Source organism: Bombina bombina, chromosome 6 (assembly GCF_027579735.1).
Source record: "Bombina bombina isolate aBomBom1 chromosome 6, aBomBom1.pri, whole genome shotgun sequence".
NCBI lineage: Eukaryota > Metazoa > Chordata > Amphibia > Anura > Bombinatoridae > Bombina > Bombina bombina.
In genome coordinates this window covers 103214947-103230075 of record NC_069504.1, presented here as the reverse complement: position 1 = coordinate 103230075, position 15129 = coordinate 103214947, and the positions used below count along the sequence as shown (strand labels likewise).

Sequence of the window (15129 nt, the reverse complement as noted above, 5' to 3'; positions counted from 1 at the left end):
CTGGTAATGCCTGTCTAGGAAGGCAAATCTCAGATACCGGTAATGGTCCTTGTGAATCGGTATGTGAAGGTAGGCATCCTTTAGATCCACTGTGGTCATGTACTGACCCTCTTGGATCATGGAAAGGATGGTTCGAATATTTTCCATTTTGAATGATGGAACTCTTAGAAATTTGTTTAGGATCTTTAAGTCCAAGATTGGCCTGAAGGTTCCCTCTTTCTTGGGAACCACAAATAGGTTTGAATAGAATCCCTGCCCCTGTTCCGTCCGCAGAACTGGGTGGATTACCCCCATTAGTAAGAGGTCTTGTACACAGCGTAGAAACGCCTCTTTCTTTATTTGGTTTGCTGATAACCTTGAAAGATGAAATCTCCCCCGTGGAGGAGAAGTTTTGAAGTCCAGGAGATATCCCTGAGATATGATCTCCAACGCCCAGGGATCCTGGACATCTCTTGCCCAAGCCTGGGCGAAGAGAGAAAGTCTGCCCCCCACTAGATCCGTTTCCGGATAGGGGGCCCTCTCTTCATGCTGTTTTGGGGGCAGCAGCAGGTTTCTTGGCCTGCTTGCCCCTGTTCCAGGACTGGTTAACTTTCCAGCCCTGTCTGTAACGAGCAACAGCTCCTTCCTGTTTTGGAGCGGAGGAAGTTGATGCTGCTCCTGCCTTGAAGTTACGAAAGGCACGAAAATTAGACTGTTTGGCCTTTGATTTGGCCCTGTCCTGAGGTAGAGCATGGCCCTTACCTCCCGTAATGTCAGCAATAATTTCTTTCAAGCCGGGCCCGAATAAGGTCTGCCCTTTGAAAGGAATATTAAGCAATTTAGATGTCACGTCAGCTGACCAGGATTTAAGCCATAGCGCTCTGCGCGCTTGGATGGCGAATCCGGAGTTCTTAGCCGTAAGTTTGGTTAAATGCACAACGGCATCAGAAACAAATGCGTTAGCTAGCTTAAGTGTCTTAAGCTTGTTGATTATTTCATCCAATGGAGCTGAGCGAATGGCCTCTTCCAGAGACTCAAACCAGAATGCTGCCGCAGCAGTGACAGGCGCAATGCATGCGAGGGGCTGTAAAATAAAACCTTGTTGAACAAACATTTTCTTAAGGTAACCCTCTAATTTTTTATCCATTGGATCTGAAAAGGCACAACTATCCTCCACCGGGATATTAGTACGCTTAGCTAAAATAGAAACTGCTCCCTCCACCTTAGGGGACCGTCTGCCATAAGTCTCGTGTGGTGGCGTCAATAGGAAACATTTTCCTAAATATGGGAGGAGGGGTAAAAGGCACACCCGGTCTATCCCACTCCTTGCTAATAATCTCTGTAAGCCTTTTTGGTATAGGAAATACGTCAGTACACACCGGTACCGCATAGTATCTATCCAACCTACATAATTTCTCTGGAATTGCAACCGTGTTACAATCATTCAGAGCCGCTAATACCTCCCCTAGCAATGTGCGGAGGTTCTCTAGCTTAAATTTAAAATTGGAAATCTCTGAATCCAGTCTCCCTGGATCAGATCCGTCACCCACAGAATGAAGCTCTCCGTCCTCACGTTCTGCAAACTGTGACGCAGTATCTGACATGGCTCTCATCTCATCCGCGCGCTCTATCCTTAACCCAGAGCTATCGCGCTTGCCTCTTAATTCTGGCAACTTAGATAATACTTCTGTCATAACCGTAGTCATGTCTTGCAAAGTGATTTGTAAGGGCCTCCCTGATGTACTTGGCGCCACAAAATCACGCACCTCCTGAGCGGGAGGCGAAGGTACTGACACGTGAGGAGAGTTAGTCGGCATAACTTCCCCCTCGTCGTCTGGTGATAATTTCTTTACATGTAAAGATTGACTTTTATTTAAAGTAGCATCAATGCAATTAGTACACAAATTTCTATTGGGCTCCACATTGGCCTTTAAACATAGTGAACAAAGAGATTCATCTAAGTCAGACATGTTTAAACAAACTAGCAATGAGACTAGCAAACTTGGAAATACTTTTCAAAATTAATTTACAAGCAATATAAAAACGTTACTGTGCCTTTAAGAAGCACAGAAAAACTGACACAGTTGAAATAACAATGACCAAAATAGTTATAGCAACCAAATTTTCACAGTAAATGTATTAAGTTAGCAAAGGATTGCACCCACCAGCAAATGGATGATTAACCCCTTAGTACCCAAAAACGGATAACAATTATATAATTAACGTTTTTCTCACAGTCAAATACACTGTCACAGGACTGCTGTGCCTGATTACCTCCCTCAAAATGGATTTTGAAGACCCCTGAGCTCTCTAGAGACGATCTGGATCATGGAGGATGAAGTAGACAGATTGTGACTGAATTTTTACTGCGCAAAAAAGCGCTAAAATAGGCCCCTCCCACTCATATTACAATAGTGGGGAAGCTCAGAAACTGTTTCTATGCAGAAAACAAAAATGGCCATGTGGTAAAAATCATGCCCTAATAAGTTTTATCACCAAGTACCTCACAAAAACGATTAACAAGCCAGTAAACGTTTTAAACATACATTTGAAAGTTATGTATTATTATTAATAAGCCTGCTACCAGTCGTTTTTACTGCAGTTAAGGCTCATACATTATTTCAGTATTAACAGTATTTTCAGAGTCAATTCCATTCCTTAGAAAAATACATTCAGTGTACACACACTCATCAGCCTAATACCAGTCGCTATCACTGCATTTAAGGCTGAACTTACTTTACAATGGTATCAGCAGTATTTTCTCAGTCAATTCCATTCCTGAGAAAATAAATTACTGCACATACCTCATTTGTTGCAGGGGAGCCCTGCATGCTATTCCCCTTCTCTGAAGTTACCTCACTCCTCAGATGAGAAATAGCCAGTGGATCTTAGTTACGTCTGCTAAGACCATAGAAAAAAACCCAGGCAGATTCTTCTTCTAATATTGCCTGAGAATAAACAGCACACTCCGGTGCCATTTAAAAATAACAAACTTTTGATTGTAGAAATAAACTAAGTTAAAAAACACCACAGATCTCTCACAGCTTCCTTTTTAGTTAGGCTGCAAGAGAATGACTGAGTATGATAGGGGAGAGGAGGAGCTATATAGCAGCTCTGCTGGGTAATTCTCTTGCAGTTTCCTGTTAGGAAGAGATATATTCCATAAGTAATGGATGACCCGTGGACTGACTACACTTAACAGGAGAAATAATATTTACAAATTAAAGTTAAAGCTTTTTTTTCTGCAAGTTAAAAGCAAAAATTTAATATTTTTTCAGCCCTTTTTTTTTTTTTTTTAATCAAGCTGGACTCATAACTAAGATGATTGGCAAGCACACAGACATGGGCGCAGGGGGCAGGGCTTAAAAAGAAATTGCTTGTGCAATGATATATTCAAGTGACAAATCAGGCTTTTGTGTCATATTCACAAGGTAAACAAAATCAAGTTTAAAAAAAACAAACAAACAAACATAGTTTAGCATCAACCTATGGAGAAAGAACGATACATTCTGTTGAGATGGATAGACTTTTTTGTAACTTGGTATCTGAAAACAAGATGATATAATTTAGCTTTTTCACTTTGTACCATCAACATTCAGAATACAAAGAAAAAAAAAATATCTAAATCATAACTATTTTATACCGTTTAAAAACAATACAAATGTCTTATCTCAGAGAGAAGTGACTTAAAAGGGGCTTAAATTACAGTAAAGGAAAGTCTGAATATAAGTCTATGTTTCAAAGTGATTAGCCAATGTGGAAAAACATGTTTAAAAACACAACTTTCGTGTACATAAATGCAATCTTGATATTCTGCAACTTAGTCTTAAGCTGGTCACCAGCAAGTATCCTCAGAAGGTGCAAAGCTCATACGTACTAAGACAGACTATGTCATATAAATGAGGACAATCCAATGCACAGTATATTTCATAAAGTGACTGAAGATTTACGCGAGCACACACACACAAAAAAAAAAAAGGGGGGGTTGGGGGGAGAAGGTTGTCTTTATTTAATATAAATATAAATCCACAACTTACCTTCCAAGTAAAAATAATCCTTCCATTCCGCTCCACATTAAGTATTTGTATTGTCTTTGAAATTCTCTCTAGGTTATCTAAAAGGAAAACAAAATGTATTTTGTATAAAAAGCTATACTCAGTCATAGAAAGTATGTTCATTTGAGCCCAGCTGCTGCATTGTTCGAGCACAAGACAGAATACAACCTAAAATCCGTAAGCACTTGTTTTATTACAGACTATTATGATAGCAAAGGATGTTAATCTAAATAATACGTTGAAGGCTTTAAACGACCTTGTAGAAGAGAACATTCTTGAAGAGAAAGGAGATTTTTCTTACACAGATTTTACACAAGGATTGCCCATTTTAAAAAAAAAAAAAAAAAAAAAAAACAGAATTTATGCTTACCTGATAAATTACTTTCTCCAACGGAGTGTCCGGTCCACGGCGTCATCCATAACTTGTGGGAATATTCTCCTCCCCAACAGGAAATGGCAAAGAGCACAGCAAAAGCTGTCCATATAGCCCCTCCCAGGCTCCGCCCCCCTAGTCATTCGACCGACGGTTAGGAGAAAAAAGGAGAAACTATAGGGTGCCGTGGTGACTGTAGTGTATAGAGAAAGAAATTTTTCAAACCTGATTAAAAAACCAGGGCGGGCCGTGGACCGGACACACCGTTGGAGAAAGTAATTTATCAGGTAAGCATAAATTCTCTTTTCTCCAACATTGGTGTGTCCGGTCCACAGCGTCATCCATAACTTGTGGGAACCAATACCAAAGCTTTAGGACACGAATGAAGGGAGGGAGCAAATCAGGTTACCTAAACGGAAGGCACCACGGCTTGCAAAACCTTTCTCCCAAAAATAGCCTCCGAAGAAGCATAAGTATCAAATTTGTAGAATTTGGCAAAAGTGTGCAGAGAAGACAAAGTCGCTGCCTTACATATCTGATCAACAGAAGCCTCGTTCTTGAAGGCCCATGTGGAAGCCACAGCCCTAGTAGAGTGAGCTGTGATTTGTTCAGGAGGCTGCCGTCCGGCAGTCTGATAAGCCAATCGGATGATGCTTTTCAGCCAGAAAGAAAGAGAGAGGTAGCAGTAGCTTTTTGTCCTCTCCTCTTACCAGAATAAACGACAAACAAAGAAGAAGTGTGTCTGAAATCCTTTGTTGCTTCTAAATAGAACTTTAAAGCACGGACTACATCTAAATTGTTTAACAAACGTTCCTTCTTTGAAACTGGATTCGGACACAAAGAAGGAACAACTATTTCCTGGTTAATATTCTTGTTGGAAACAACCTTTGGAAGAAAACCAGGCTTGGTACGCAAAACAACCTTATCTGAATGGAACACCAGATAGGGTGGATTACACTGCAAAGCAGATAATTCAGAAACTCTTCTAGCAGAAGAAATAGCAACCAAAAACAGAACTTTCCAAGATAGTAACTTGATATCTATGGAATGTAAGGGTTCAAACGGAACCCCTTGAAGAACTGAAAGAACTAAATTTAGACTCCAGGGAGGAGTCAAGGGTCTGTAAACAGGCTTGATTCTGACCAAAGCCTGTACATCTGGCACAGCTGCCAGTCATTTGTGTAACAAGACAGATAAAGCAGAAATCTGTCCTTTTAGAGAACTCGCTGACCATCCCTTATCCAAACCTTCTTGGAGAAAGGAGAGGATCTTAGGAATTTTAATCTTACTCCAGGAGAATCCCTTGGATTCACACCAACAGATATATATTTTCCATATTTTATGGTAAATCTTTCTAGTCACAGGTTTTCTGGCTTGGACCAGAGTATCTATCACTGAATCTGAAAACCCACGCTTGGATAAAATCAAACGTTCAATTTCCAAGCAGTCAGCTGCAGAGAAACTAGATTTGGATGTTCGAATGGACCTTGTACTAGAAGATCCTGTCTCAAAAGTAGCTTCCATGGTGGAGCCGATGACATATTCACCAGGTCTGCATACCAAGTCCTGCGCGGCCACGTAGGAGCTATCAGAATCACCGAGGCCTTCTCCTGTTTGATCCTGGCTACAAGCCTGGGAAGGAGAGGGAACGGTGGAAACGCATAAGCTAGGTTGAACGACCAAGGCGCCACTAATGCATCCACTAGAGCCGCCTTGGGATCCCTGGATCTGGACCCGTAGCAAGGAACCTTGAAGTTCTGACGAGACACCATCAGATCCATGTCTGGAATGCCCCATAATTGAGTCAACTGGGCAAACACCTCCGGGTGGAGTTCCCACTCCCCCGGATGGAAAGTCTGACGACTCAGATAATCCGCCTCCCGGTTGTCTACTCCTGGGATGTGGATTGCAGATAGGTGGCAGGAGTGATCCTCCGCCCATTTGATGATCTTGGATACCTCTCTCATCGCCAAGGAACTCCTTGTTCCCCCCTGATGGTTGATGTAAGCTACAGTCGTCATGTTGTCTGACTGGAATCTTATGAATCCGGCCTTCGTTAGTTGAGGCCAAGCCCGGAGAGCATTGAATATCGCTCTCAGTTCCAGGATGTTGATCGGGAGAAGAGACTCTTCCCGAGACCATAAACCCTGAGCTTTCAGGGAATCCCAGACCGCGCCCCAGCCTAATAGACTGGCGTCGGTCGTGACAATGACCCACTCTGGTCTGCGGAAACTCATTCCCTGATACAGGTGATCCTGGGACAACCACCAACGGAGTGAGTCTCTGGTCATCTGGTCTACTTGAATCATTGGAGACAAGTCTGTATAGTCCCCATTCCACTGCTTGAGCATGCACAGTTGTAATGGTCTTAGATGAATTCGAGCAAAAGGAACTAGGTCCATTGCTGCAACCATCAACCCTACTACTTCCATGCACTGAGCTATGGAAGGCTGCAGAATAGAGTGAAGAACTTGACAAGCGTTTAGAAGCTTTGACTTTCTGACTTCTGTCAGGAAGATCTTCATTTCTAAAGAATCTATTATTGTTCCCAAAAAGGGAACTCTTGTTGACGGAGACAGGGAACTCTTTTCTACGTTCACCTTCCACCCGTGAGATCTGAGAAAGGCTAGAACAATGTCTGTATGAGCCTTTGCTTTGGAAAGAGACGACGCTTGGATTAGAATGTCGTCCAGATAAGGTGCCACTACAATACCCCTTGGTCTTAGAACCGCTAGAAGGGACCCGAGCACCTTTGTGAAAATTCTTGGAGCAGTGGCTAGCCCGAATGGGAGAGCCACGAACTGGTAATGTTTGTCCAGAAAGGCGAACCTTAGGAACTGATGATGATCTTTGTGGATAGGAATATGTAGATACGCATCCTTTAAATCCACGGTAGTCATAAATTGACCCTCCTGGATTGTAGGTAAAATTGCTCCAATGGTTTCCATTTTGAACGATGGAACTCTGAGAAATTTGTTTAGAATTTTTAAATCCAGAATTGGTCTGAAAGTTCCGTCTTTTTTGGGAACTACAAACAGATTTGAGTAAAACCACAGTTGGAACTGGGTGTATCACTCCCATCTTTAACAAGTCTTCTACACAATGTAAGAATGCCTGTCTCTTTATTTGGTTTGAAGATAAGTGAGACATGTGGAACCTTCCCCTTGGGGGTAGTTCCTTGAATTCTAGAAGATAACCCTGAGAGACTATTTCTAGTGCCCAGGGATCCTGAACATCTCTTGCCCAAACCTGAGCAAAGAGAGAGAGTCTGCCCCCTACTAGATCCGGTCCCGGATCGGGGGCTATCCCTTCATGCTGTTTTGGTAGCAGCAGCAGGCTTCTTGGTCTGTTTACCCTTGTTCCAGCCTTGCATTGGTTTCCAAGCTGGTTTAGTCTGGGAAGCGTTACCCTCTTGTCTAGAGGCTGCAGAGTTGGAAGCCGGTCCGTTCCTGAAATTGCGAAAGGAACGAAAATTGGACTTATTCTTAGCCTTGAAAGGTCTATCTTGTGGGAGGGCATGGCCCTTTCCCCCAGTGATGTCTGAAATAATCTCTTTCAATTCTGGCCCAAAAAGGGCCTTACCCTTGAAAGGGATATTAAGCAATTTTGTCTTGGAAGATACATCCGCCGACCAAGACTTTAGCCAGAGCGCTCTGCGCGCCACAATTGCAAACCCTGAATTTTTCGCCGCTAACCTCGCTAACTGCAAAGCGACGTCTAAAATAAAGGAATTAGCTAACTTAAGTGCGTGAATTCTGTCCATGACTTCCTCATACAGAGTCTCCCTACTGAGCGACTTTTCCAGTTCCTCGAACCAGAACCACGCCGCTGTAGTGACAGGAATAATGCACGAAATAGGTTGAAGGAGGTAACCTTGCTGTACAAAAATCTTTTAAGCAAACCCTCCAATTTTTTATCCATAGGATCTTTGAAAGCACAATTGTCCTCAATAGGAATGGTTGTGCGCTTGGCTAGTGTAGAAACCGCCCCCTCGACCTTAGGGACTGTTTGTCATAAGTCCTTCCTGGGGTCGACCATAGGGAACAATTTCTTAAATATAGGAGGAGGGACAAAAAGGTATGCCTGGCTTCTCCCACTCCTTATTCACTATGTCCGCCACCCGTTTAGGTATCGGAAAGGCATCAGGGTGCACCGGGACCTCTAGGAACTTGTCCATCTTGCACAATTTTTCTGGGATGACCAGATTGTCACAATCATCCAGAGTAGATAGCACCTCCTTTAGTAATGCGCGGAGATGCTCTAATTTAAATTTAAATGTCACAACATCAGGTTCTGCCTGCTGAGAAATTCTTCCTGTATCAGAAATTTCTCCATCTGACAAACCCTCCCTCACTGCCACTTCAGATTGGTGTGAGGGTATGACAGAGCAATTATCATCAGCGCCCTCCTGCTCTACAGTGTTTAAAACAGAGCAATCGCACTCTCTCTGAAATGCTGGCATTTTGGATAAAATATTAGCTATGGAGTTATCCATTACTGCCGTCAATTGTTGCATAGTAACAAGCATTGGCGCGCTAGAAGTACTAGGGGTCGCCTGCGCGGGCATAACTGGTATAGACACAGAAGGAGAAGATGTAGAACTATCTCTACTTCCTTCATCTGAGGAATCATCCTGGGCAACCTTACTATTTGTGACAGTACTGTCCTTACTATGTTTGGACGCTATGGCACAATTATCACATATATTTGAAGGGGGAACCACATTGGCTTCCATACATACAGAACATGATCTATCTGAAGGTACAGACATGTTAAACAGGCTTAAACTGGTTAATAAAGCACAAAAACCGTTTTAAAAGAAAACCGTTACTGTCTCTTTAAATGTTAAACAGGGCACACTTTATTACTGAATATGTGAAAAACTATGAAGGAATTATCCAATCTTTACCAAATTTTCACCACAGTGTCTTAATGCATTCAAAGTATTGCACCCCAATTTTCAAGCTGTTAACCCTTAAAATGTGGAAACCGGAGCCGTTTGCAATTTTAACCCCACTACAGTCCCAGCCACAGCCTTTGTTGCGACTTCACCAATCCCAGGGGGGTATACGATACCAATTCAAGCCTTCTAGGAATGTTTTCAGTGGATACCAGACCCTCACACATGCAGCTGCATGCACTGTACTCAAAAGTAACTGCGCAATAATGGCGCGAAAATGAGGCTCTGCCTACTATAGTGAAAGGCCCTTCCTGACTGGGAAGGTGTCTAAACTAGTGCCTGGCGATAAAAACGTTCCCCAAACAATAAAAGTGTGAAAATTACTTCAAACTTTCAAAAATAACTTAAATAAACAATCGATTTAGCCCTTAAGAGTGTCCACCAGTTAATAGCCCATAATAAGCCCTTTATTCTTTCTAAGTCTAAGAAAATGGCTTACCGATCCCCATGAGGGAAAAATGACAGCCTTCCAGCATTACACAGTCTTGTTCGAAAAATGGCTAGTCATACCTTGAGCAGAAAAGTCTGCAAACTGTTCCCCCCAACTGAAGTTCTCTCAGCTCAACAGTCCTGCGTGGGAACAGCTTGTTTGTTTGGTTGGAGCGGTGCAACAGCTGAGCACCGTCCAACAGCTGATTTCCCAAGAAAGTCACACTTCCGCTGAAAGTTAAGACGTGCGGACGCACTGAAAGAGCCGAAAAATTGCGGAGGATAAAGCAAAGGTGATTAATCCAAGCCCGGTCTGTATCGAAACAGTTGGAAGCAACGAGCAGGTAGATATGGCACCATGATATGTTACTATCAAAACACAGAGGAAGCAGGTACTTGTTTATTTTGTCTCTACACGCAACATAGAGCTGTCACAGCGAGTTTAAATGTGGTATGAAAAGTTGCCATTTTTGCTGGAAGTGATACAGTTATAAATTTGCATCTGAGAGTGCGAAGATACAAGTTACACCTGCTGTGTTAATGTTGCTGATTTGGTGCGGCTCCTGCATTAACGTTGATTTCCAAATTTTGGGATTACAAATATGCCATATGAAGGCATTTGAATTTATCCAATACCGGTTAATTAACGGACTAACTCACTAACTTCCACTAACAACCCGGGTTGTGGACTTTGTGCTTTACATTTGGGGGTCATGCTTATGATTTGTTGTAATGCTGCAAATGATATATAAAATTTCATAATCACGCATGTCTATATAATATGTGAATTATTGACTGATAAATCATTCTTTGTCTAAAACAATATTTTCCAGACATAGTTGGGTGCTGGAGAAATAAGTGTCTATTTTTTCTTGTATATATATATATATATATATATATATATATATATATATATATATATATATATATATATATATATATATATATACACACACACATACATACATACACACGTGAAGGGTTATTCAGGGATTCCTGACAGATATCAGTGTTAAAATGTAACTATAGCTAATTTTGAACAAAAATGGTTTGGAAATAGAAAACCATTTTTTGCCCTATAAACTTGCACACAAAAAAAAGCAAAGAACATGTAAACATTGAGTATTTCTAAACTCAGGACAAAATTTACAAACTATTTAGCATGGGTGTTTTTTGGTGGTTGTAGATGTGTAACAGATTTTGGGGGTCAAATTTGGAAAAAAAAAAGTTTCTATTTTTTCATCATTTTTTTTATAGTAAATTATAAAAGATATGATGAAAATAATTGTATCTTTAGAAAGTCCATTTAATGGCGAGAAAAATTGTATAAAATATGTGTGGGTACAGTAAATGAGTAAGAGGAAAATTAGAGCTAAACACAAACACAGCAGAAATGTAAAAATAGCCTTGGTCCTAAAACGGTCAACAAAGTGTTCTAGTCACTAAGGGGTTAATTTTGACTAGACTGTAACCCTTTAAGAATCAATTGATGTTAAACAAAAAAAAAAAAAAAAACACAACACACACCCCAATATTTAACATGATATAACTATGTTATTCAGTAAAAACTACAAATTGGAGATACAAGTTTATTAGGTTTGGTCACTCACTTTGCACCTGAATTGCAGTTAATGCAAGAAAGGAGTAGGAAAATATGTAACCATATAATTATTAAATAAAGTTTAAACTAAGCAAAGTCCTGGTTTCACAGAGGGACGGCTTAGCTCATTTATCATTGTATGGATGCTCCTGTGAGCAGTTTAAAAAAAAAAATCTGCACCAAAATTATCCTTATATTATTGTATCTATACTTACACTTTACAAGGCTGTTACATTTATTAGGCTGCATGCAATACTTATCTCAGTGAAACAAGGATCTCTGAGACCCAACAACAACAAAATTAGACTATTATCTGACCTCTAAATGGAACCCTAACACCTCCATACTTCTTTTGTGTTCTGAGAAATCTAAAGTGGACCTTAGCACCCCCTCACTACAACAATATATCAGAACACCCCCTTATTTGAAAAGTGGGTCCTGCCATTCATGTCCTTACAGCTGTCAAATTATAGTCATAGCAATCACCTGGTAGCAACTTCTAGTGTCATTTTGTTGTGTTGCACATTACGTGACATGATCAAGTCAGACATCTGTGAGCACATAAGGGGTAGAATGAGCATTAATAAGCCAATGATCATTTGACCCATAAATATTACTTTAAATAGGATTTAATATAACCTTTTTTCTATGGAAAGTATATTTTAACATGCTTAAAGTGATGTTCTTTTACATGCATGATAGAATATTTGATTAATGATTTAAACTATTATTTATATATACTGTAGGTACTAATTCTGCATCTGAGAAGTGTTAAACTGTAGTAGTTCTAATTGTGGTCCTTTTTTATAGTTTAACATCTGACACACATTGTTTATAGTCAGTGTCAGTTGCCCCTACACAAACACAATTCTCTCTAAATTTTGTATGGCAGGGAGAATATTATTTATTTTAATGAATTAAACAGTTGTTTGCATTTAGCAACGCAAGCTACTTCATGGGAAATATCAAGGACTCTTGAAAATAAGCAAGGTCTCTAAATGCTAAGCTGGGATTTGTTCTTACTCAAGAGGACATTTGCTGCCAAATAAGTATGTCTAGTAAAGGACATAAAATACAAAAGGGCTATATTACAAGTAACCCTAACTGTTGCGCGATAGCGACATTTGCTTTTTGTGCGCAACAGAAATAGTGCTCATATAACAAGTTTAAAGTAAACGCAAGTACACAACCGCATTTTACACTCGTCTGGTTAGCACAACCGATAACCTTGCGTAAAAGTTATCAAGTTAAAAAAGTTGCACTAAACACAACAAATACATTGAAAATTACAGTTACACTCATTTAAACACTATCTGATAAAATTATTCATATAAATTAAAAAAAAAAAAAAAAAAAAAAAAAGTTAAGGGCCCAAAAGGTATAAGGTATATGTTATATACCACGATCCTAAAGTACCCCCAACAGGCCAGGTTTTCGTTATAGCTGAACCATTGCACAGGTGAAATAATCAGCTAAGCAGTATCACCATGCTTACTAACTTGCCCTCACCCATCAGCTGATTATTTCACCTGTGCACTGGTTCAGCAATAAATGAAAATCTGGCCTATTGGGGGTAGTTGAGGACCGCGGTTGAGAAACAATGGTATATGACAAGGTGTTTGACTGCAAAGGGCTGTGTTGTATAAAAACACACACATCTATTATCAGTTATTTGTAGAGCGCCAACAGATTCCGTAGCGGGGAAGTGGGTATAAGGCCCTGCAAAGTAACTGTTGTAGTCAGCTATCATGAAGGTGATATACAAAAAGCTGGGCTCATAGGCTTAAATGCTAAGGGGTTCAGGGGTATAACAAAGGAGAAGAGGAACTAAGGTTAGAGTATCAATCTATGGAAAGAGAAAACAGTAACTGGTTATAGTAACCAATTCCGACAAATTAAGCAAATAATTCATAAACATTGGCCATTTATCTGTAATGATCCTTATCTTAAGGAATACACTTCCAGGAAACCTAGGGTAGTATTTAGGAGGGCTCCCACGTTGAAGAACAAATTGGCCCCTAGTAAAGTTGTGAGGGACAAGGTTGGTAGCCACAATTATAGCATAGGGACTAACAGGACCTTTTTGGGTAATTTTTTACCAAGATATGGAACATTTAAATGTATGAAACCGAGGTGCAATATGTGCAAAGTCGTGAAAAGCGGAACCAATACATATTCTTCAAATCAGACAGGAGAACAATTTAAAATTACAAAAAGGTTGTACTGTGAGTCTACCTATGTTGTATATCTCGTTAGTTATGTTTGTGGGGTCCAGTATGTAGGACGTACCATCAAAAAACGATGGAGTGAACATACTCACAACATCAAAAAGAAATTCTTGAAACATAGTCTCTCTAGACATTGTGCTTATGCACATAAAGGTAGTGCTAAAACACTCTCTATACTACCTATAGAACAAATATCTCGCAATAGTCATAATGCTATGCTTACTGGATCCACAAATTACATACGCTGGCCCCTGATGGCCTTAATGAATGTGTCGATTTAGCAGCATTTGACTTATGAGTGTTAATCATCTTCGCTATAGGTAGGACTCTATCGTAATTGATCAATTGGCCTCCTGACTAACTTTATTTATTGGCCGGATATCTTCTACTGGTCCCTTATCCTTGTGGATATTTAGGGAACCCACTTGCCCTCATCTACATCTTCTCCCATTGTAAACATATTTTTGGATACACATGGGTAGGTGCACTATATATATACATATATTTATATATGTGTGTATGTTAGGTGTATATATATATATATACATATATATATATATATACATACACACACACACATCACATCTGCACCATATGAGCCCATTAGGAGCCCGATTGTATCTTATGGGTTTGTGTTGGTATCAATAACAACTCAATACCACAAGTATTCCACCAAGTTGTGAGCACCATGCCATATTAGATATGACTTACAACATGCCCCCTTTAGATTGGTAGCACCTTCTTCCTTCTCATTATCCACCTGTATATGAGTTGACTATAGACTGATTGGCCACAATGTCTGATATGATTTAGACATATTTATGGCATAATGAGTTTATTCATTGAAGATCAGTGTGGTATCACTGACTGTATTTGATAAATAAATTTATGCTGCCCCGTTAATTATATTATTTTAACATATATTGAGAGTATTATACCCCTTTGTTTCTTCCACGGATTCACTAAGTTACCTGTCAGTTACCATGTCAATATTAGATATATTTCGATCTAATGAGTAAACTGTCATGTTTTGTGCCAAGTATGTGTCTATTATTATGATATACAATTTCTTTGATATTGTTGTCAGTGGAATAACTGTATCTGTCAATATCCTTTGGATATAGACGGTTCATATGGAGCTCTATTAGGTTATTTAACGAGAATATAGTTACGAAATATCCAGTAGTTATGGTACTGATGTTGGTATTATGGTAATTCTTACCACATTATATTATCTATATTATTTATATGTTAGGGGTCTGTGCAGTTGGATCTCTCAACTCTAGACACTTGAGTTAGTATGCCCCTTCGATACACTACACATTCATCGGTGTATTGTGCACACAATGTTTTATCCTATCAGCAAACAGGTTTTGTTTGACTGACATATAGTACATCCAATCATTTGATCAAATGTTCTCCTGACAAGTTGTGGTTGGTTATGCGGTCTGTTGACGCTCTCCGCTATTCCATCCTGTCACAACTGTGTTAAAACTTGTCCGGTT

At 39.9% G+C, this 15129-nt stretch overlaps 1 protein-coding gene across 1 annotated transcript in view; it reads right to left on the bottom strand.

Moving 5' to 3' along the window:
* GSAP (gamma-secretase activating protein) overlaps positions 1-15129 on the bottom strand; it is a 422579-nt gene that overhangs the window by 392722 nt on the left and 14728 nt on the right. Inside the window, exon 2 of the mRNA XM_053719170.1 lies at positions 4017-4093. Within this exon, the coding sequence (XP_053575145.1) occupies positions 4017-4093 (77 nt within the window). The remainder of the gene's footprint in view (positions 1-4016; positions 4094-15129) is intronic.